The sequence below is a fragment of the Quercus robur genome, chromosome 4 (assembly GCF_932294415.1).
Source record: "Quercus robur chromosome 4, dhQueRobu3.1, whole genome shotgun sequence".
NCBI classification, from domain to species: domain Eukaryota; kingdom Viridiplantae; phylum Streptophyta; class Magnoliopsida; order Fagales; family Fagaceae; genus Quercus; species Quercus robur.
In genome coordinates, this window is record NC_065537.1 from 65377269 (window position 1) to 65394026 (window position 16758).

General features: G+C 39.6%; 1 protein-coding gene across 1 annotated transcript; it reads right to left on the minus strand.

Annotated features, from left to right (window-relative positions):
- Window positions 1-1242: 1242 nt before the first annotated feature.
- LOC126723386 (protoheme IX farnesyltransferase, mitochondrial) lies at window positions 1243-15997 on the minus strand. The gene is made up of 7 exons (XM_050426773.1): window positions 15575-15997; window positions 14592-14721; window positions 13129-13266; window positions 12873-13006; window positions 4485-4610; window positions 4092-4195; window positions 1243-1861 (listed from the first exon to the last, which is right to left on the minus strand). Exons 1-7 carry the CDS (start codon window positions 15838-15840, stop codon window positions 1491-1493), a joined length of 1269 nt encoding a protein of 422 aa, XP_050282730.1. The 5' UTR covers window positions 15841-15997; the 3' UTR covers window positions 1243-1490.
- Window positions 15998-16758: the final 761 nt, after the last annotated feature.

Sequence of the window (16758 nt, forward strand, 5' to 3'; positions counted from 1 at the left end):
ATAATTTATACTGATTTTAATTTGAACATACTATTATAATTATTTTTTTCAATTTCTAAACAAATTATTTTTTTCTCACCAATATTAACTAATAATAACCTACCACTTAAGATTTATTATGAAAATATTGTAACAGTATTTCTCAATTTTAGTTTCTTATTCTTTATTTTATGTTTCCCTTATTTTATTTTATTTTTTTATCCATATTTCTTTCTTTTTTTTCCTCCACACACATACCCTTAATTTTTTTTTTCTTTATTTTCTTTTTTCCTCTTTTTCCCTGCCACTTCCTCCACGCACGTGCCCTTACTTTTTTTTATCTTTATTTCCTTATTTTTCCCTTCCACTTCACACTCCACTCCAGAATGTTCCACACTTCAAACCCCTCTCTCATCCCTCAAGCCGGCTCAAGGTCTCTACATCTCTTCTTTTTTTTTTTTTTTTGACAGTTCGAAAGCTAATGATGATGATGATGATGAAGAAGATGATGATGATGATGATGATGATGATGAAGTCTCTACATCTTGCATCTCTTTTTTCGTCATTTTTCTTTATTTCCTTATTTCGTCTTTCCTTCTTTATTCTTTTTTTTTCACACTCCAAAGAAGAAGATGATGATGATGATGAAGATGAAGATGATCGAAACATAAGGATTTTGGGTTTTTTTTTTTTTTTTTTTTTTTTTCTATGGATTTTGGGTTGATTTTGAGTTGGGTTTGGGATGGGTTTTCCAATGGGATTTGAGTTGATTTTAAGTTGTTTTTGTGTTGATTTTGAGTTATTTTTTGTTTGGTTTTGTTGATTCTGTGTTCGGAATATCAAATGTTGAAACTGGTTTTGTTGATTGTGGGGGTAGGCCGGTGAGGGTGGTGCTGTGTTTGTGGGTATTTTCGTAATTCTCCATCAGCCAACGGTAACAGTTCAAACATGGAATGCGCGTTTAGATTGCGTTTTTTGCCTAGTTCCAAAACGCAACTTTTATAAAAAAGTTGCGTTTTGGCTGAGCCAAACACAATTAAACTTCAACTTTTTATAATATGGACTTTTTCAGCTCCTAAAAGTGCAAACAAATGCACACTTAGTGCTGGTCAATATAATGTTTCAGTGCATGTAAAACAGTGGATCAAATTTTGGCTTTAGAATATGAATAACAATAGGTGTTACACCAATATCCTAACCGTTCTCAATCAAAGTTTGCACTCTCCATCTTAGGAGAAAAAATAATAGATAAAAGCCTCACGATTGTTCTACCCAAATCAAGATCAATTGCTTTGTTTTCACAGTTTATTTCAAATAAAAATTCGTTGCTCAAATGTCAATGTTGAAGAGCATAACATTAAAAGCTATATAACAAATCTCAACTTCATAAATTGCCATAGAGTTTGACCCAAAAAAACCCCTCAAAAATTTGGTCAGATTGATTTTTACAAGGGAACATTTCCACCTTTTTATTACAGATTGTAACCAAAAAAATCTAGAAGCAAAATACATCAAGGAACCGTGTATGGTGCAGGCAGAAATGGAAATGGTGCAACAGAGGCATACGCTACAGGTGGGCGTGCTTGTTTCCTGACTCTGGATCGCATCACCTCATTCTCATTAAGGTTTTCACTTTCTTCATCTTTAGTTTCCAAGAAAGATAAAATCTCAGCTGAATTGTCTTCTTTGATACATTGTTCATTATCAGGGAGACGGTGAACTAGAAGCCCAGTCATGAATACAGGAAGATATAGAAGGCTAGCATGAAACATCCTCCTAGCTTTTTGTGCAGTGCGATCTCTATAGAATGAAAATGCTGCAGCACTTATTGCAAGAGTAAGGACTGATGATTCAAGACAAAACCATCCAGAAGTCACACCCCCTGCAGACAACATTCAATAAGGTAAATGAGAAATGAGATTAAGTCAACACAAAGTTGTATTTAAACACAAAAAAAATGCAATTGCAGCACCCATTCACTAGTGATCAGTTCTTTGCCATTGCACTCATGTAGAACATATTACTTTTTTTATTTTTTGGCTATAGTAAATTGCAGGATTGAACCTGCGAACATATTACTTGAAAGAACACAAATGTCAATGCTACAAAAACTGACTGAGGGAAGGAAACTACATAATGTAGACTAGGCATCCATGTTCTTCATAGTGATGATTTGTTTCCACATCCAATTATTGGCATAAATTTGGCAAACAAACTTAGATGGTTGAATATGGATTTCATAAGGTCATTATGACAGAGATTGGCAGATGATGTATCGAACCAGGCCACATGTAAGAAAACTATGATACAAGTTCTGCTAAAACAAGTACTTGTCCTGCAAACTGTTGCATATTTTGGTACAGGGAACTCCATATTAGTCTATTAGCATCTGAGGATGTTGCAACAGGAATTGCTACACCAAAAGAAACTTTAGGAAAAGCAATTAAAAGTAAATGAGGAAAACCAGCCAAACACACAAGTCTCAAGGTCACTTTCAAATTGAAATTTGAATTGAAAGAGTCAGATTTTGAACTGAACTAAATGAACTATAGCCTATAACAAGAGAAATGAAAGACAAGGGGATCCTTTATCTTCTATGCTATTTCTCTTGATGATGGAAGTATTTACTAGAATGCTTAGGCAAATGGAGGGGGCTGGTATTATTAGGGGATTCAAGGTGCATGGAGTGGGAGGTGATAGAATGTTTACTATGTTTTTTTCTTTTTTCTTTTTTTCTTTTTTTTTCCAGGAGAAATCAGTCTCTAATAACACTTCAAAAAGGAGGCACATTTCTCTTCCATAAAATGAAGAAAAATAACCGGGGGAGAAGAAAATGAAGAAGTGCTTAAAAGTAACAAGTTATGATAGGACGAATATATTAGAGGAGCTTGCAGCAGAAACAAATTAAAAAGACAAGCTAGAATTCCAAATAATATTAAGAAAACTAAGGTACTTCTGCTAAAACAAGTACTTGTCCTGCATACTAATGCATATTTGGTACATGGAACTCCATATCTATTACTATTTGAGGATGTTGCAACAGAATTGCTACGCCAAAAGAAACTTATGGAAAAACAATTAAAAGTAAATGAGGAAAACCAGCCAAACACACAAGTCTCAAGGTCACTTTCAAATTGAAATTTGAATAGAAAGAGACAGATTTTGAACTGAACTATAACCTATAACAACAGAAAACAAAAGACAAGGGGATCCTTATCTTCCATGTCATTTCTCTTGATGATGAAAGTGTTTACTAGAACACTTAAGACAAGGGGAGGAAGTATTTACTAGAATGCTTAGGCGAATGGAGGGGGCTGGTATTATTAGGGGTTTTAAGGTGCATGGATTGGGAGGTGATGAGTGTTTACTATGTTTTTTTTTTTCCTTTTTCTTTCCCATAAGAAATAAGTCTTTGATAACACTTCAAAAAGGAGGCACATTTCTCTTCCATAAAATGAAGAAAAATGACTGGGGGAGAAGATAATGAAGAAGTGCTTAAAAGTAACAAATTATGATAGGACAAATATATTAGAGGAGCTTGCAGCAGAAAACCAAATTAAAAAGACAAGCTAGAATTCCAAATAATATTAAGAAAACTAAGGTACAAGTTCTGCTAAAACAAGTGCTTGTCCTGCATACTAATGCATATTTTGGTACATGGAACTCCATTTATACTACTATTTCAGGATGCTGCAACAAGAATTGCTATGACAAGAGAAACTTTAGGAAAAGCAAATAAAAGTAAATGAGGAAAACGAGCCAAACACACAAGTCTCAAGGTCACTTTCAAATTGAAAATTTTGAATAGAAAGAGAGACATTTGAACTTAAATAAGTGACCTATAACCTAGAACAAGAGAGAAAGAATATATTCCTTTTTTTCCCCTCAAAAGAAATCAGTCTTTGATAATACTTCAAAAAGGTGGCACCTTTTCCTTCCATAAAACGAAGAAAAATGAGCGGGGGGAGAAGTTAATGAAGAAGTGGTTAAAAATAACAAATTATGATAGGAAAAATATATTAGAGGAGCTTGCAGCAGAGAACCAAATTAAAAAGACAAGCTAGAATTCCAAATAATATTAAGATAAATATCTATGGGAGACTATAACTCACAATCATACGCTAAATACCCCAAAGGAATCAGATACAGGGAGTTCCTTAAAGCCACCAAGGCAGTTCTCTGACCAGAAGCATCAGCAAGAGAGTACATCTTAAACCTGAATATGCATCAAATGATGAATAATGAGTCCAAGGGAAAAGTCAAGTGAACTTGCATTGAAACCCATAGACATGTGCAAAAGGGACCCACTTACCCCATACAGTAATAGACAATCAAAATTAATTATTAATACCAATTATCATATGATTTTTGGGCTCATGTCACCAGGTCAAATCATCATTTACATATCCAACTCAGCCATTTTTAAATATATAGTCCTATAACCTGAAACAGGTGTAAATGGTAAACCACCAATTAATGCTTCCAAAGACAGCATACGCACATACCCGCCAGCAGCATAATCATCACGGCACATGTAGGCAAGGGCCATAAAATGGGGAATCTGCCAAAAATAGAGAGCAGCTGGAAGAATCATTCCATTGAGAGAAACCTGGCCAGAAGCTGCAGCCCACCTGTAAACCCAACACAGAAACCCATGAGCCTGTATGTCAATATTGTATCTAAAACCTTAAAACAAGAAACCAGTTTATGTACAATCAGCCGGAGAAAACCTTTAGTTTAATCAAACCGACCACTTTCAATTATTTAATAGAGAAGGTAATTAGATAGTGGTCTCTACAAATACAATATTTTTTTTTTGATAAGTAATAAAGAAGTATATTAAGAAAACTACCTCATGAAAACAGAGGCAGAACAGATAGTACAAAGAGAGAAACAAACAAAAAAAGAAAAGAGAACTAGAAAACAAACAGAAAGCAACAAATAACTAAGTACAGGGAAGAGAACAAAGGAACAAAGGGAGGGAATCACTAGAGGTGAGTCCCCAAGCCCTAGACCAATCAAAAAGAGAACCACAAAAATAAGCTAGCAACTGGTCATCGGATCTGTCCCTGTCCTCAAAAGTTCGCCAATTCCGCTCCCTCCAAATACACCACAAAAGGCATAACGGAGCTAAATTCCAAATGCTAGAAGAGTGCTTTCCAAACCAGTTCCACCAGCTGAAGAGCATTTCTGCAACCGATCTAGGCAAGACCCAGGAAATCCCAAAAGATCTGAAAATCAAGCTCCACAACTTATAAGCTTTTCCACAATGGAGAAGCAAATGATTCACCGTCTCCCCATTGCAACGACACATAATGCACCAATCAACCAGCTCAAAGCCTCTACGCCGCAAAGTGTCCCCTGTAAGAATCTTCTCCCAAGCAGCCGTCCAAACAAAGAAAGAGACGTGCGTAGGGGCCTTAACCTTCCAAATACCTTTCCAAGGAAAAGTAAAAGGAAAGGGGCTTCGAAGCTTGTCGTAAAAGGAGCGAATATTGAAGTCCCCCTTCTTCGACAATTTCCAAACCATGCAGTCTTCTTGCTCGGAGTGAGGTAAACAAGAATCCAAGGTATGGAGAAAATTAACCACCTCTCCCATCTCCCAATCATTAGGATCCCTAAGAAAAGGAACCTTCCAACTTCTACGAGCCTCGGTCCCCAACCTTTCGAGAGATGAGGCCACAGAAGCCTCTCTATTAGAAACAATCCCATACACAACCGGGAAGGAAAGATGGAGTGGAGAGTCCCCACACCACTGATCTGTCCAAAACTTCACTCTATCCCCCACCCCAATCTCAAACCGGATAAACTTGCTAAAAATCTCCCAACCTTTTCGGATACTTCTCCATAAACCACACCCATGAACACCCCTACCCAACTTAGAAGACCAACCCCCCCACTCTTCCCCAAACTTCAAAGCTACAACCCTCCTCCATAGACGAGTCTCCTCAACCCCAAACCGCCATAACCACTTTCCAAGCAAAGCTTTATTAAAGGTAGTTAGTTTCCTGATACCCAAGCCACCATTAACCTTAGGAGCACACACCTTATCCCACCCCACCAAACGAACCTTCGACTCCCCCCACAGGAAGTCCCTCTGAATCTTCTCAATTTTATTAGCTACATGCGACGGAATGGTGAAGAGAGATAAATAGTAAGTAGGAAGGCTAGAAAGCGTACTCTTGAGCAGCGTCAATCTTCCGCCTTTTGACAAATACAACTTCTTCCACCTGGCTAACCTCCGATTAATCTTCTCCAATATAGGATTCCAAATAGAGGGGGATTTATGAGACGCTCCCAATGGCATACCAAGGTAGGTCATTGGCAAGGACCCAATCCGGCAACCCAAAATCTCTGCCAAGGCATGAATATTATTAACCTCCCCTACTGGAACCATCTCACTCTTCAGGACATTAACCTTCAAACCAGTCACAGCCTGAAAACAAAGGAGAAGCATCCGTACATGAAGGATCTGTTCCACGTCCGCATCACAAAACAAAATAGTATCATCCGCAAATAGAAGGTGCGAGACACATTCCCCTTCACCCCGTCTTCCAACAGCCTTGAAACCCCTAATCAGGCCGGCACCTTCAACTCTTTTCAACATCCTACTTAAGACCTCCATCATGACTAGAAATAACAAAGGAGATAGCGGATCCCCTTGCCTCAGACCCCTCGTGCTCCCAAAAAAGTCAGCAGGAGCCCCATTGATCAAAATAGAAAACTGGACCGTCGAGATACAAGTGCGGATCCAACTACACCACTTCTCCCCGAAACCCATTCTCTTCAAAAGGTCCAGAAGAGCCTCCCAATTCACATGATCATAAGCTTTCTCAATGTCTAGCTTACAAATGACCCCCGGGATCTTACTCTTCACTCGACTATCAACGCACTCATTAGCAATAAGAACTGAGTCAAGAATCTGTCTTCCTCCCACAAAACTATTCTGAGACTCAGAAATTAGATGATCTAAGACTAGTTTCAAACGATTCGCCAAAACCTTAGACAGGATCTTGTACATGCTCCCCACCAAGCTAATAGGCCTGGAATCTCGAATATTGGAAGCATCATTCTTCTTAGGAATGAGAACTAAGAAGGTAGCATTCAAAGATTTCTCAAACTTACTATGTTGATAGACCTCCTCAAAAACTGCTAGGACATCCCTTTCCACCTCTCTCCAGCAATGGTGGAAAAAGGCCATAGAGAAGCCGTCTGGACCTGGAGCTTTATCTCCAGCCAGCTCGTTAACGGCTAGAAGAATTTCCTCCTTCTCAAACCTCCTTTCAAGCCAACCCCTCTCCGACCCATCTATCTGATCAAACTCCAAACCTTCCACAAAAGGTCTCCACTCCTCCGTCTCCTGATACAAATTTTTATAAAAGTTTACTGTCTGGGCAGCCACCTCGGATTCCTCCTCATAGATCACCCGATCCACCTCCAAAAAGCTTAGATTACTATACCTTCTGCGGGAATTAGCCACCCTATGGAAAAATTTAGTATTATTATCTCCTTCCTTAATCCATAGCATCCTTGATTTCTGTCTCCAAGAGATTTCTTCCAAAGAGAGAAGATTCTTAACTTCAGACCTCATCGCATCTCTCTCACAAACCTCAGCATCAGAGAGGCCAAATTCCCCTTCCTTGGCATCAAAGGATTTCAGAGCCTCTAATAAATGAGACTTTTTGCGCCCAACATGACCAAACTCCGACCGGTTCCACTGAATGATATCATCTTTTAAAGCCTTCAGCTTTTTGGCAAACACAAAGCTAGGAGTACCGGAGAAGGAATGACGATTCCACCAAGAATGAACTTTATCAATAAACCCCTCCGACTTTAGCCACATATTCTCAAACCTAAACGGACTTTTACCCCTCGTCATTCCCCCTACCTCCACAAGAATTGGGAAATGATCTGAAACAGGACGAGGTAAAATCCGTTGGATCACATCCGGGAAGTGCTCCTCCCAATCATGAGACACCAAAACTCTGTCTATCCTAGACATTGAGGGCTGATCTGAACCACTAGACCAAGTATATCTCCCACCCTCCAAAGGCAAGTCAATCAAGTTAAGATCCCCAATGAACTCCGAAAAGAGTTCCATGGCCGGAGTAAGACGAGAATATCCCAACCGTTCGCTAGGGAAACGAACAATATTGAAATCCCCGATGCAACACCAAGGGACATTCCAATATTGCTGAACACCAACCAACTCGTCCCACATAAGACCCCTCTCATTGTTATCAACTGGGCCATAAACCCCCGAACACGCCCAAGTAAAACCGTCCCCCACCCCACGCCACCGAACAGACACAGAGAAAGAACCCACCAAACACTCCGACCTCTCTACAACCCTCCTATCCCACATCAGCAAAACCCCACCCGCCGTCTGGACAGCATCTAGTGCCACCCAATCCAGAAAAGGACAACTCCATAAGCTACCAACCAACTGTCTGTCCAGGCCAGCAAGCTTAGTTTCTTGAAGGCAGATTACATCACACTTCCAATCAGGCAATAAATTTTTCACTATCAAACGTTTCCGACCGTCATTCAGACCCCTAACATTCCAAGAAAGAATTTTCAAATTCATAAAGACAATAACGCCCCCACTGACCAAAAAACTCAACAGCCAGCACGCTGCCTACCATCATAATTAACTGAGGATTGCAAATTCCTCAGTTCTCTCTTCCCTTTCTCCTTAAAGATGACAACTTTTCTAGTAGCCATAGCTTTCCTGTTCAGCTCTTTGGCAGCCTCCGTCTCCCTCTCAATCTTTTGTAACAAGGCAATACATAAGTTCTCATGCCGGCATAAAGGCAGCCCCACCAGTTTACTAAACCCAGGAAGTCTGTTCTTCACCCATCTAGAAATATCCGACGTGTTCACATTCTCCACTGCCTCATTACTCCAATTTAACTCAGCTGCCAAAGGGAACCCAAAGGGCGTGATAGATAACAAAGGGGTTAATAAACTATCCTCTCCCCCCAAACCCATATCTGAGTTGTTCAGTTCGACCTCCACCAAGTCACTCACCCCAGCAACAGCACATAAAGCCTTTGTGGGAGTCACCGCTGAACTGGGTTGCACTATTTCAAGGGCAGCATTCAGCTTGGAGATGACACAACTGTCCCAGCCACCTTCAACCCCAATGTTGTCCCTCAAGCCCACAAGCCCAGCCCTTGATAAACTCAGAAGTAAATCAGATAAAAACCTCTCTGCCGGAGACCACAACGACTCCTTATCAGACTTACCCGGTGACACCGAATGCACATCGGAATTTATTCCGTCGGAGGAGGGGCTGTCAGCCTTGATCAGAGAGATCGGAGGCTCGCCGGAGCCAGGACCTGAACAAAAACCGGCGGTGCAGGGGTCGCCGGCCTTTCCCGGTGTCATCGGAAGCTCGCCGGAGCTGAATCCGGCAGAGGAGGGGCCGTCGGCCTCCACTAGCAGCAACGGAGACCCAACGGTCCCAGTCGCGTCCTTTCCCGGTGACTTCCAGGGCTTGTCGGAGCTGGGACCGGCGACGGAGGGGTCGTCGGCCACCGCCAGGGGCTTGACGCTCCGATCCGGCGCTCCTTGCTGGTGACGAGCCTTGGGACAAGCTTCAGAAGTCAGGATCTGGGCTGACTTACCTTCCCCAGCCAGAGAACACTCACCCAACTCAAACAAGCTTGGGCCTGAGAAAGAAGAACCCCTCACTGGGCTTGATCCACGGCCCAAACCAGGCCTAAGAGCATCCTGATTGGTTTCTTGAGGAGCCCAATTAAGGACCTTAGAAGCATCAGAGTTGCCTTCCCTTTCCACTTCACGTGCCACCCCTCTGTTCTTAGAAACTCCCCCTTTCTTTCTAACCCAAGAGACTTGTCTCCTCCCTATCACATCAACCTCTATGACAAGACCTCTCCCTGCCCAGCAAGATCTCCTAAAAGCAGACTTCTTCCCCTTTACAACAGCTTTTGAATTCAAAAAGCTTGGGGAAAGTAAACTAGTGTCAGCCAACTTCTGCTGACCCACCTCAGCCACCTCACTCAACCGTTGCTCCCTCCAAAACCTTCCCACCACCTTCATCCTTCCAGACTTGCTCACTGGAATTTCCCCCATTTTTGCACCTGAGAGTATCAGATTCTCCCCTTTTTTCTCCTTTCCTAGCTGTGTAAACTTCTCTTTGGCTGTGAGACCAAGATGTGGCAGCTGCTTTCTATCCTCAGTTCTATCATGAAAACCTTGCACAACTTCAGCAAAAGTTCTAGAGTTATGAACCTCCAGCTTATGCTTCCGTGCCTGAGGAATGAATTTAGGGGGACCATTTCCGCCCACTGCATAATGAGAAGGAAACAACAATTTCCTTAGTTCTAGACCAAAAACCCTCCAACCAAATCTCTCATTGCCCTCCGGTACAATAATCGATCTCCTAGTCCCACCAGCTTTGAGTTCAGATAACAGCAAGAACTAACCTGAGGAGTTGGAACACCACTGGAGAAAGAAAGCAGTGTCACCCTCTCTAAGAGTGAAAAACTGCTTGAAACTCTTCCCAACAACAAAGTGTTCAATGCAAAACATCAGCCAATGGGCTGCGTTCTTGCTCATGAAAACTGATCTCATAGCAAACTTGCCCCTCTCAAAAATCCTTAATAAGAAAAAACGACCCCCTTCCTCTACAACTAATTGAAAAGATTTAGACTCAATGAGAAAGCTACGAACCCCCCCCCCCCCCCCATTACACCTCTAATTGGGTTACTATATGAGGTCTTCTGTTCTAAAAAACATTACAAATACAATATTTAAAATCAAAAGTTTGTCACATATTCCCTATGATTGTCACTACCAATTGTACTGGCAATTCCATAAATCATAAGCACTTTAAACAATACAAAGCTATAATTCCCAAGCACAAAACAAGAATTTTCACATATCACTAATAACATTAGTAGGTCAACAATAAATATTGAACTTTGGCCAAACTGGAAACAAGTACTAAACTCAAGTGCACTCAACTATGAAGTGAGCTTGGACTTTAATCTAATTTTAGCACAGGACATGCTGCCAAAGAGTCCCCATCTCAAGTAGTACTTGGACACAACTTTCAACAACAATAGACATACAATCAACAATGTGACTGTCAGGCCATTTTATTATCAAGAAGGATAAAATTATGCAAGTCTCACAAGTGAGGGCATCAAATTTGGCATCATATAACTAAATCATGCCTAACTCTCCCTAATAGTTTTCATTCCTTAAACGTTACTCAATTTGGAGGCAAGTGATACAGGTGAAATACGGATGTGTATGGGGTGGCTAGTGTACCAGACCAGTTAACGGTCCATATGGTGTTGGTTTGTGGAAAAATATTAGTCAAGGATGGCCATCTTTTTCACGCTGTATTCTATATGATATTGGTGATGGGTCTAGGGTGAAGTTTTGGCATGACCGTTGTGTGATGAGACATCTCTTGCAGCCAGCTATCCTGAATTGTTTAGATTTTGCCGAGATAAGGAGGTTAGTGTGGTTGAGCTTATGAAGTACACTAATAGCATTCTCTTTTGGGATGTAAGTTCCTTTAGGAGTGTGCATGCTCAGGAATTAGAGGCTATGTCGAGTTTCATGGATACCATATATGGTACTTCAGCAAGGGGGTTTGTGAGGATAGGATGTGCTGGAAACCTAATAGAGATAAGGGTTCATGGTTACTGGTTATTATAGTATTTTAGTGGGCTCTAATGATTACTGTTTTCCTTGGAAAAGTATTTGGAAACAAGAGATTCCTTCTCGTGTAACTTTCTTCGTTTGGATTGCTGCTTTAGAGAAATGCTTGACAATTGATAATTTACAAAAATGGAAGGTTTGGATACTGGATTGGTGCTACATGTCCAAGTGTATGGTGAATCGGTTGACCATCTCTTTCTTCATTGTCTGGTTGCTATGGATATGTGGTCTATAGTTTTGGGTTTATTTAGAGTAAGCTAGGTTATGCCACAATCCGTTTTAGGACTATGAGCTTGTTGGCAAGGCAGGTTTGGTCGTCATCGAAATGGTTATATATGATTAATTGTTCCCCATTGCTTAATGTGGTGTCTTTGGAGAGAGAGAAATAGTAGGAGTTTTGAAGATAATGAGAGATCTACTCCAGACCTCAAGTTATTTTTCTTTAGAACTTTATTGGATTGGTTGGTTGCCATGCAAAACCAATCATTCTCTTCTTTCCTTGATTTCCTTGATTCTTGTAATTTTTTTGCAATTGATTGTTGACCCCTTGTACACTCCCTATGTACTAGGGGGTTCCTTTTTTGATATCAATAAAATTTATTACTTATAAAAAAAAAATAATAATAACAATATAAAAAATAAAAAAAAGATTTATCCTCTAGTTTTTGTTCAACTTTAGGTCCAATTTGAAAGATAAAGAAAAAAACCAGGATAGGATAAAAGAAATGGGAAAAGTTAATTTTTAATGGGGAGGGACTATTCCATCTTAAGTGAGAATCAGTATTTGTGGTGGGGGGAGAGAGAGAGAAGTAAGAGGATTTTATCAGCATACTACGTTTATGAGCATATTCCAGATTTGATTGGAGATGAGGATTGACAAGGCTGGAAAGAAGAAATATAATTAGGACAACACCATTTTTCACATGTATAAAGAATATGTTTTCTATAACTTCCAGTATCTTAAAGTAACATAGTGAAGAAAAGAAATCAGTTTCCAATGCTAGATGGAAATTTCAGGAAGCCCTGATCAATTTTTGGCTAGCAAAATACATAATTAGACCACAGCAATAATAAGTATGGACAAACTTGAGAAAATTGCACACTCTCAAATCCACTAAACAAATTTCTCTTAAAAGTTCAATAAGAAGGATTTTTTTGTTAAAAGGCATAACAAAATATAGAGGACATATTACCCAAGAAGTGGTGGAATGGCACCAACGACAGCCCCAACCCATGTATTGACTGGGTGGATCTGCTTCATAGGAGTGTAGACGAAGGCATACAGAATCAGATTGGAAGCTGCCAGCCCAGCCGCCAACATGTTAGCCTGCAACAACCTTGCCATACAAGCTGGAACATTAGTCCCTCAGCTCACAGGTTAATGAAACAACTTCACAATTGAACTATCAAATTTCATAACATAAGGGGGTGAGAGAATATATCGGCCACCTTGCTTGCCAATAAAGCAGTTCCAGCTAAACCAACAGTAGATGCCCAGGTGACTGCGTGGGGTATAGTAATGCGCTCTGAAGGTAGTGGTCTTAGCCTTGTTCTCTTCATTTTGGCATCATTCTTAATCTCAAATACCTAAGAGAATATGATTCATCCAAAGAAAGTTCAAGTCAACTAAGCCCGTACATGAAATGAAACTGAAATTAAAATATGCCATCAGCAATCAACGAGTAGCAACAAGATTAACCAACTCAAGATCAACCGCTTAAACAATATCTACAACTTGAAGGAAGCAACAAGTTACAAAGATTTGAATTCTCATTTCTCACCATTCCAGTAATTTTGGTAATAAAATGTCTTTAATGTTATATTTTTCTTTATTCCAATCCCTCTGTTTGGTAATTTTGGGCCCTATGAATTAACACATTAAAAGATAAAGAAAGACAATGATCAGGTAAAGCACTGACAAGGAACCTTGTTTCTTCAAATGACAAATATATTCACTAAAAATATTCACCAACTTAAAACTTGAAAATGGAAACCCACCCTTTTCCCGTTGAAAATAACAATAAGGTGCCTCCTTCTAACACTGTCTTGGGGCACAATTTTTTGTTATTACAGCTACCTACCTTAATTTTGACAACCAGAAAATATTCTTACTACAAATGAAGTACAAACCCAATTGGCTTGAGAACAAAGCATGGCTATTTGATCTCACAATCTTAATACAACAAAAAATATAACTTTTTTATTCCCGATGTTTCATTTCATAATCGAGTGCTCCAACTTTGAGTGATGAACTAATAAGGTTGTAAATAACTTTCAGTTTATTAGTCGTGATTTAATAGTTGAGACTAGTTTCGTTGGAGAATGTATTAAATATTCAGGGTTACAGGTCTATATTCTAAGATGTAGATTTAAATAGCAGAGGCAACTTTACAAGTTTAATGTAAAGTTTCTTACCTTCTCTAATGGATGTGATTTCTCTAAAACCCTAGATATGAGAATCTATTCCTTTCTTCAAGAGAGATAAAAATAATGTTGTTGTTATTGTTGTAGTTTTTATTTATTTATTATTATATGAATGATGAAAAACAAAATTGAAACAAAAAGCAAGACTTCCATCATAAACAAAATCAGGCTGCGAGAGAGTACATAAATCACTCTTCATATTCATTAGAAGTTTCCCAAGTCACTGATCATTTGAATTTAAAACTACTAATCATTTTATTATGTTGCCCTATTTTGTTACGTTGGTATCTTCATGTAATGTCAGATATAGGTCCTGTGTCTTTGTCTTTCTTCATGGGTTTGTATACCTTTGAGCTCCCAAAAATTGAAGGACAAATTCATTGGATGCAATTTTTTATAAGAAAATGAATGTTGAAAAAAGGTGGGGGGGGGGGGGGGGTGGGGAAGGGAGAGAGAGAGAAAAAAAAAAACTGTTTTTAAGAATGAACCTGATTTAAAGAGCTGGCAGATGCAGCAACCATCATGGTACCGGCACAAGTCCAACAAAGTCCCGCAAAATCAACGGCACTTCTACTCCCAAGGACAAATCCCGTCCCAGAAGTAGCAACAACTAGCATGCTAGATAGGAGAAAAAATGACAGTAAGAGACAAGTTCCTAAACATGAGTTCAAATATCATCCCTTCATAAAATTTTAACAAAAGAAGAGGTACTCAGCAAGCAACACAATCACAATGTATTCAATTTGAAATGCACGCAATCATTTGTCAGAACTCTTCATACAACCTGCAGGCACCACAAGGGCTTATATGGGGAAGAGACGTCCCACCCCGGAAACAAAAAATGGTAGTAACTCAATGAAAAAAGGTTCTCCTACCCATTGTGATCCTATTAGGCCGTATCAGGAGGGTCTTATTTTTTAGACCAGGTCAGGCTTGAGGTCCCTACTAGCTGTTTTCCAATCCCAGCCTAATTAGACAAAGGACAAAACTTTTAATACCCAAACAACACAAGTTTACAATTTTGGCATCATTCCGGTTATAAAACATGATTTAAACCTATGGACTACAATCACATCTCTCAATTTGAACCAAACTCTACATATACAAATATAGGGGTCCATTTGGTTAGGCATTTTGGGAGCTTAAAGGAGCATTTTTTTTAAACCCAAAATTCTGATTTGCAACCACAACTCCTCATAACTTTTTTCACAAACAATCGCTCATTTTAAACTCAAAATACCATTTTCCAATGCACCCATAGTTCCCTACAAACTAGGCCTATTTGGAGTCTAAACCATTACAGACACAATTAAACACAGAGCAATTTCTTTCTTCTTTTCTCAAAAAAACCCATATACCAAATCAAAATCACAATTCATGAAATGCATAAACACACACACACACACACACACACACATATAGAAATGAATGGAATTCCGAATTTATAACTGAAAATTTGAGAAAGTGAAACCTGAGGCGAGCCTTGGAGAGCTCCCAGTAGCAGCGAGCGTAGTGGCGAGTTGTGGAGGCGAGAGACGAGATATTGACGGAGGCCGAGAAGGGCGGTGCGACATCGGGTTTCGGAAACCCCAGGTCCAAGGAGTTTGGGGCTGAAGAAGAAGAAGATGAAGAAGAAAAGAAAGAAGAGTGGAGCTGAGAGTTGGGGAGTTTGGATGAAGAAGAAGAACACAAACTCTGATGAAGAGTCAAACTCAGTGAGCTCCCCCTCCTCCACATGGCTTTGGCCTTGGCCTTGTACCAAAACACTGCGGTTTAGTTTTTAGGTAGCAGATAGATCTACAAACTTTCAGACTCCAATTTCACACTTTCCTAGCTGGCTGCTGCTACTCTCTCTCCTCATCAACCGCAAACAACAGTCAAGATACAGCAAATGGCCCAAACCATTTTTTTCGCAATTTGCCTATATGACAAATGACAAGTATCATGCCACCGAGTGCACACACTCGGCCCATTACATGCGTCAAATTATTTATTCTATATATTCTATATCATTAATTAAAATATTAATTTTTGTCATGTTTTAATGGTTTCTTTTTCTTTCATTCAAACGGACCCTAAAATTAAAACTTATCTCATCCTTTTTTTTACACCACAAATACAAGCATAATTCAAAGTTAAGGTGTACATTTATGTTTTTTCTCAAAAAATAAAAAGGTGAACATTTATGTTTCTCAAAAAATAAGTGTAAATTTACTGGTTTCTAAAAAAAGTTGAACATTTACGTTTATTGAGAACAAACCTCAATATAGAAATGGTCGAATTATTCAAAATAAAAAAGAGAAAGTATACCCAGGAGTTTCTCTGACCTAGAGTCTTGGCGGCGCCAAACTCCTCGTCAGTAGAATTTTGTTCCTTCCATAGGATTTAGTTCCCTTGCGCAACAACGTTGCGTATAGGGCTTGTGGGAATTCCTTCGTGGGACCAAGGAAACAGTGTGTATTATGGATTCCTTAACTAGAGAATGGAATCGCTTGTCTCTTTCCGAACAAGAGGGGGATACGTTTGACTTTGAAAACAAAAACATCAAACCAGGAAGTATACTAGCGGCTAAGTTCTTCACTAAGAGAGCCCTGAGTATTGAAGTTGTGGCTCGGACTCTTCGACCACTGTGGAAAACAAAACATGAGTTTCGCA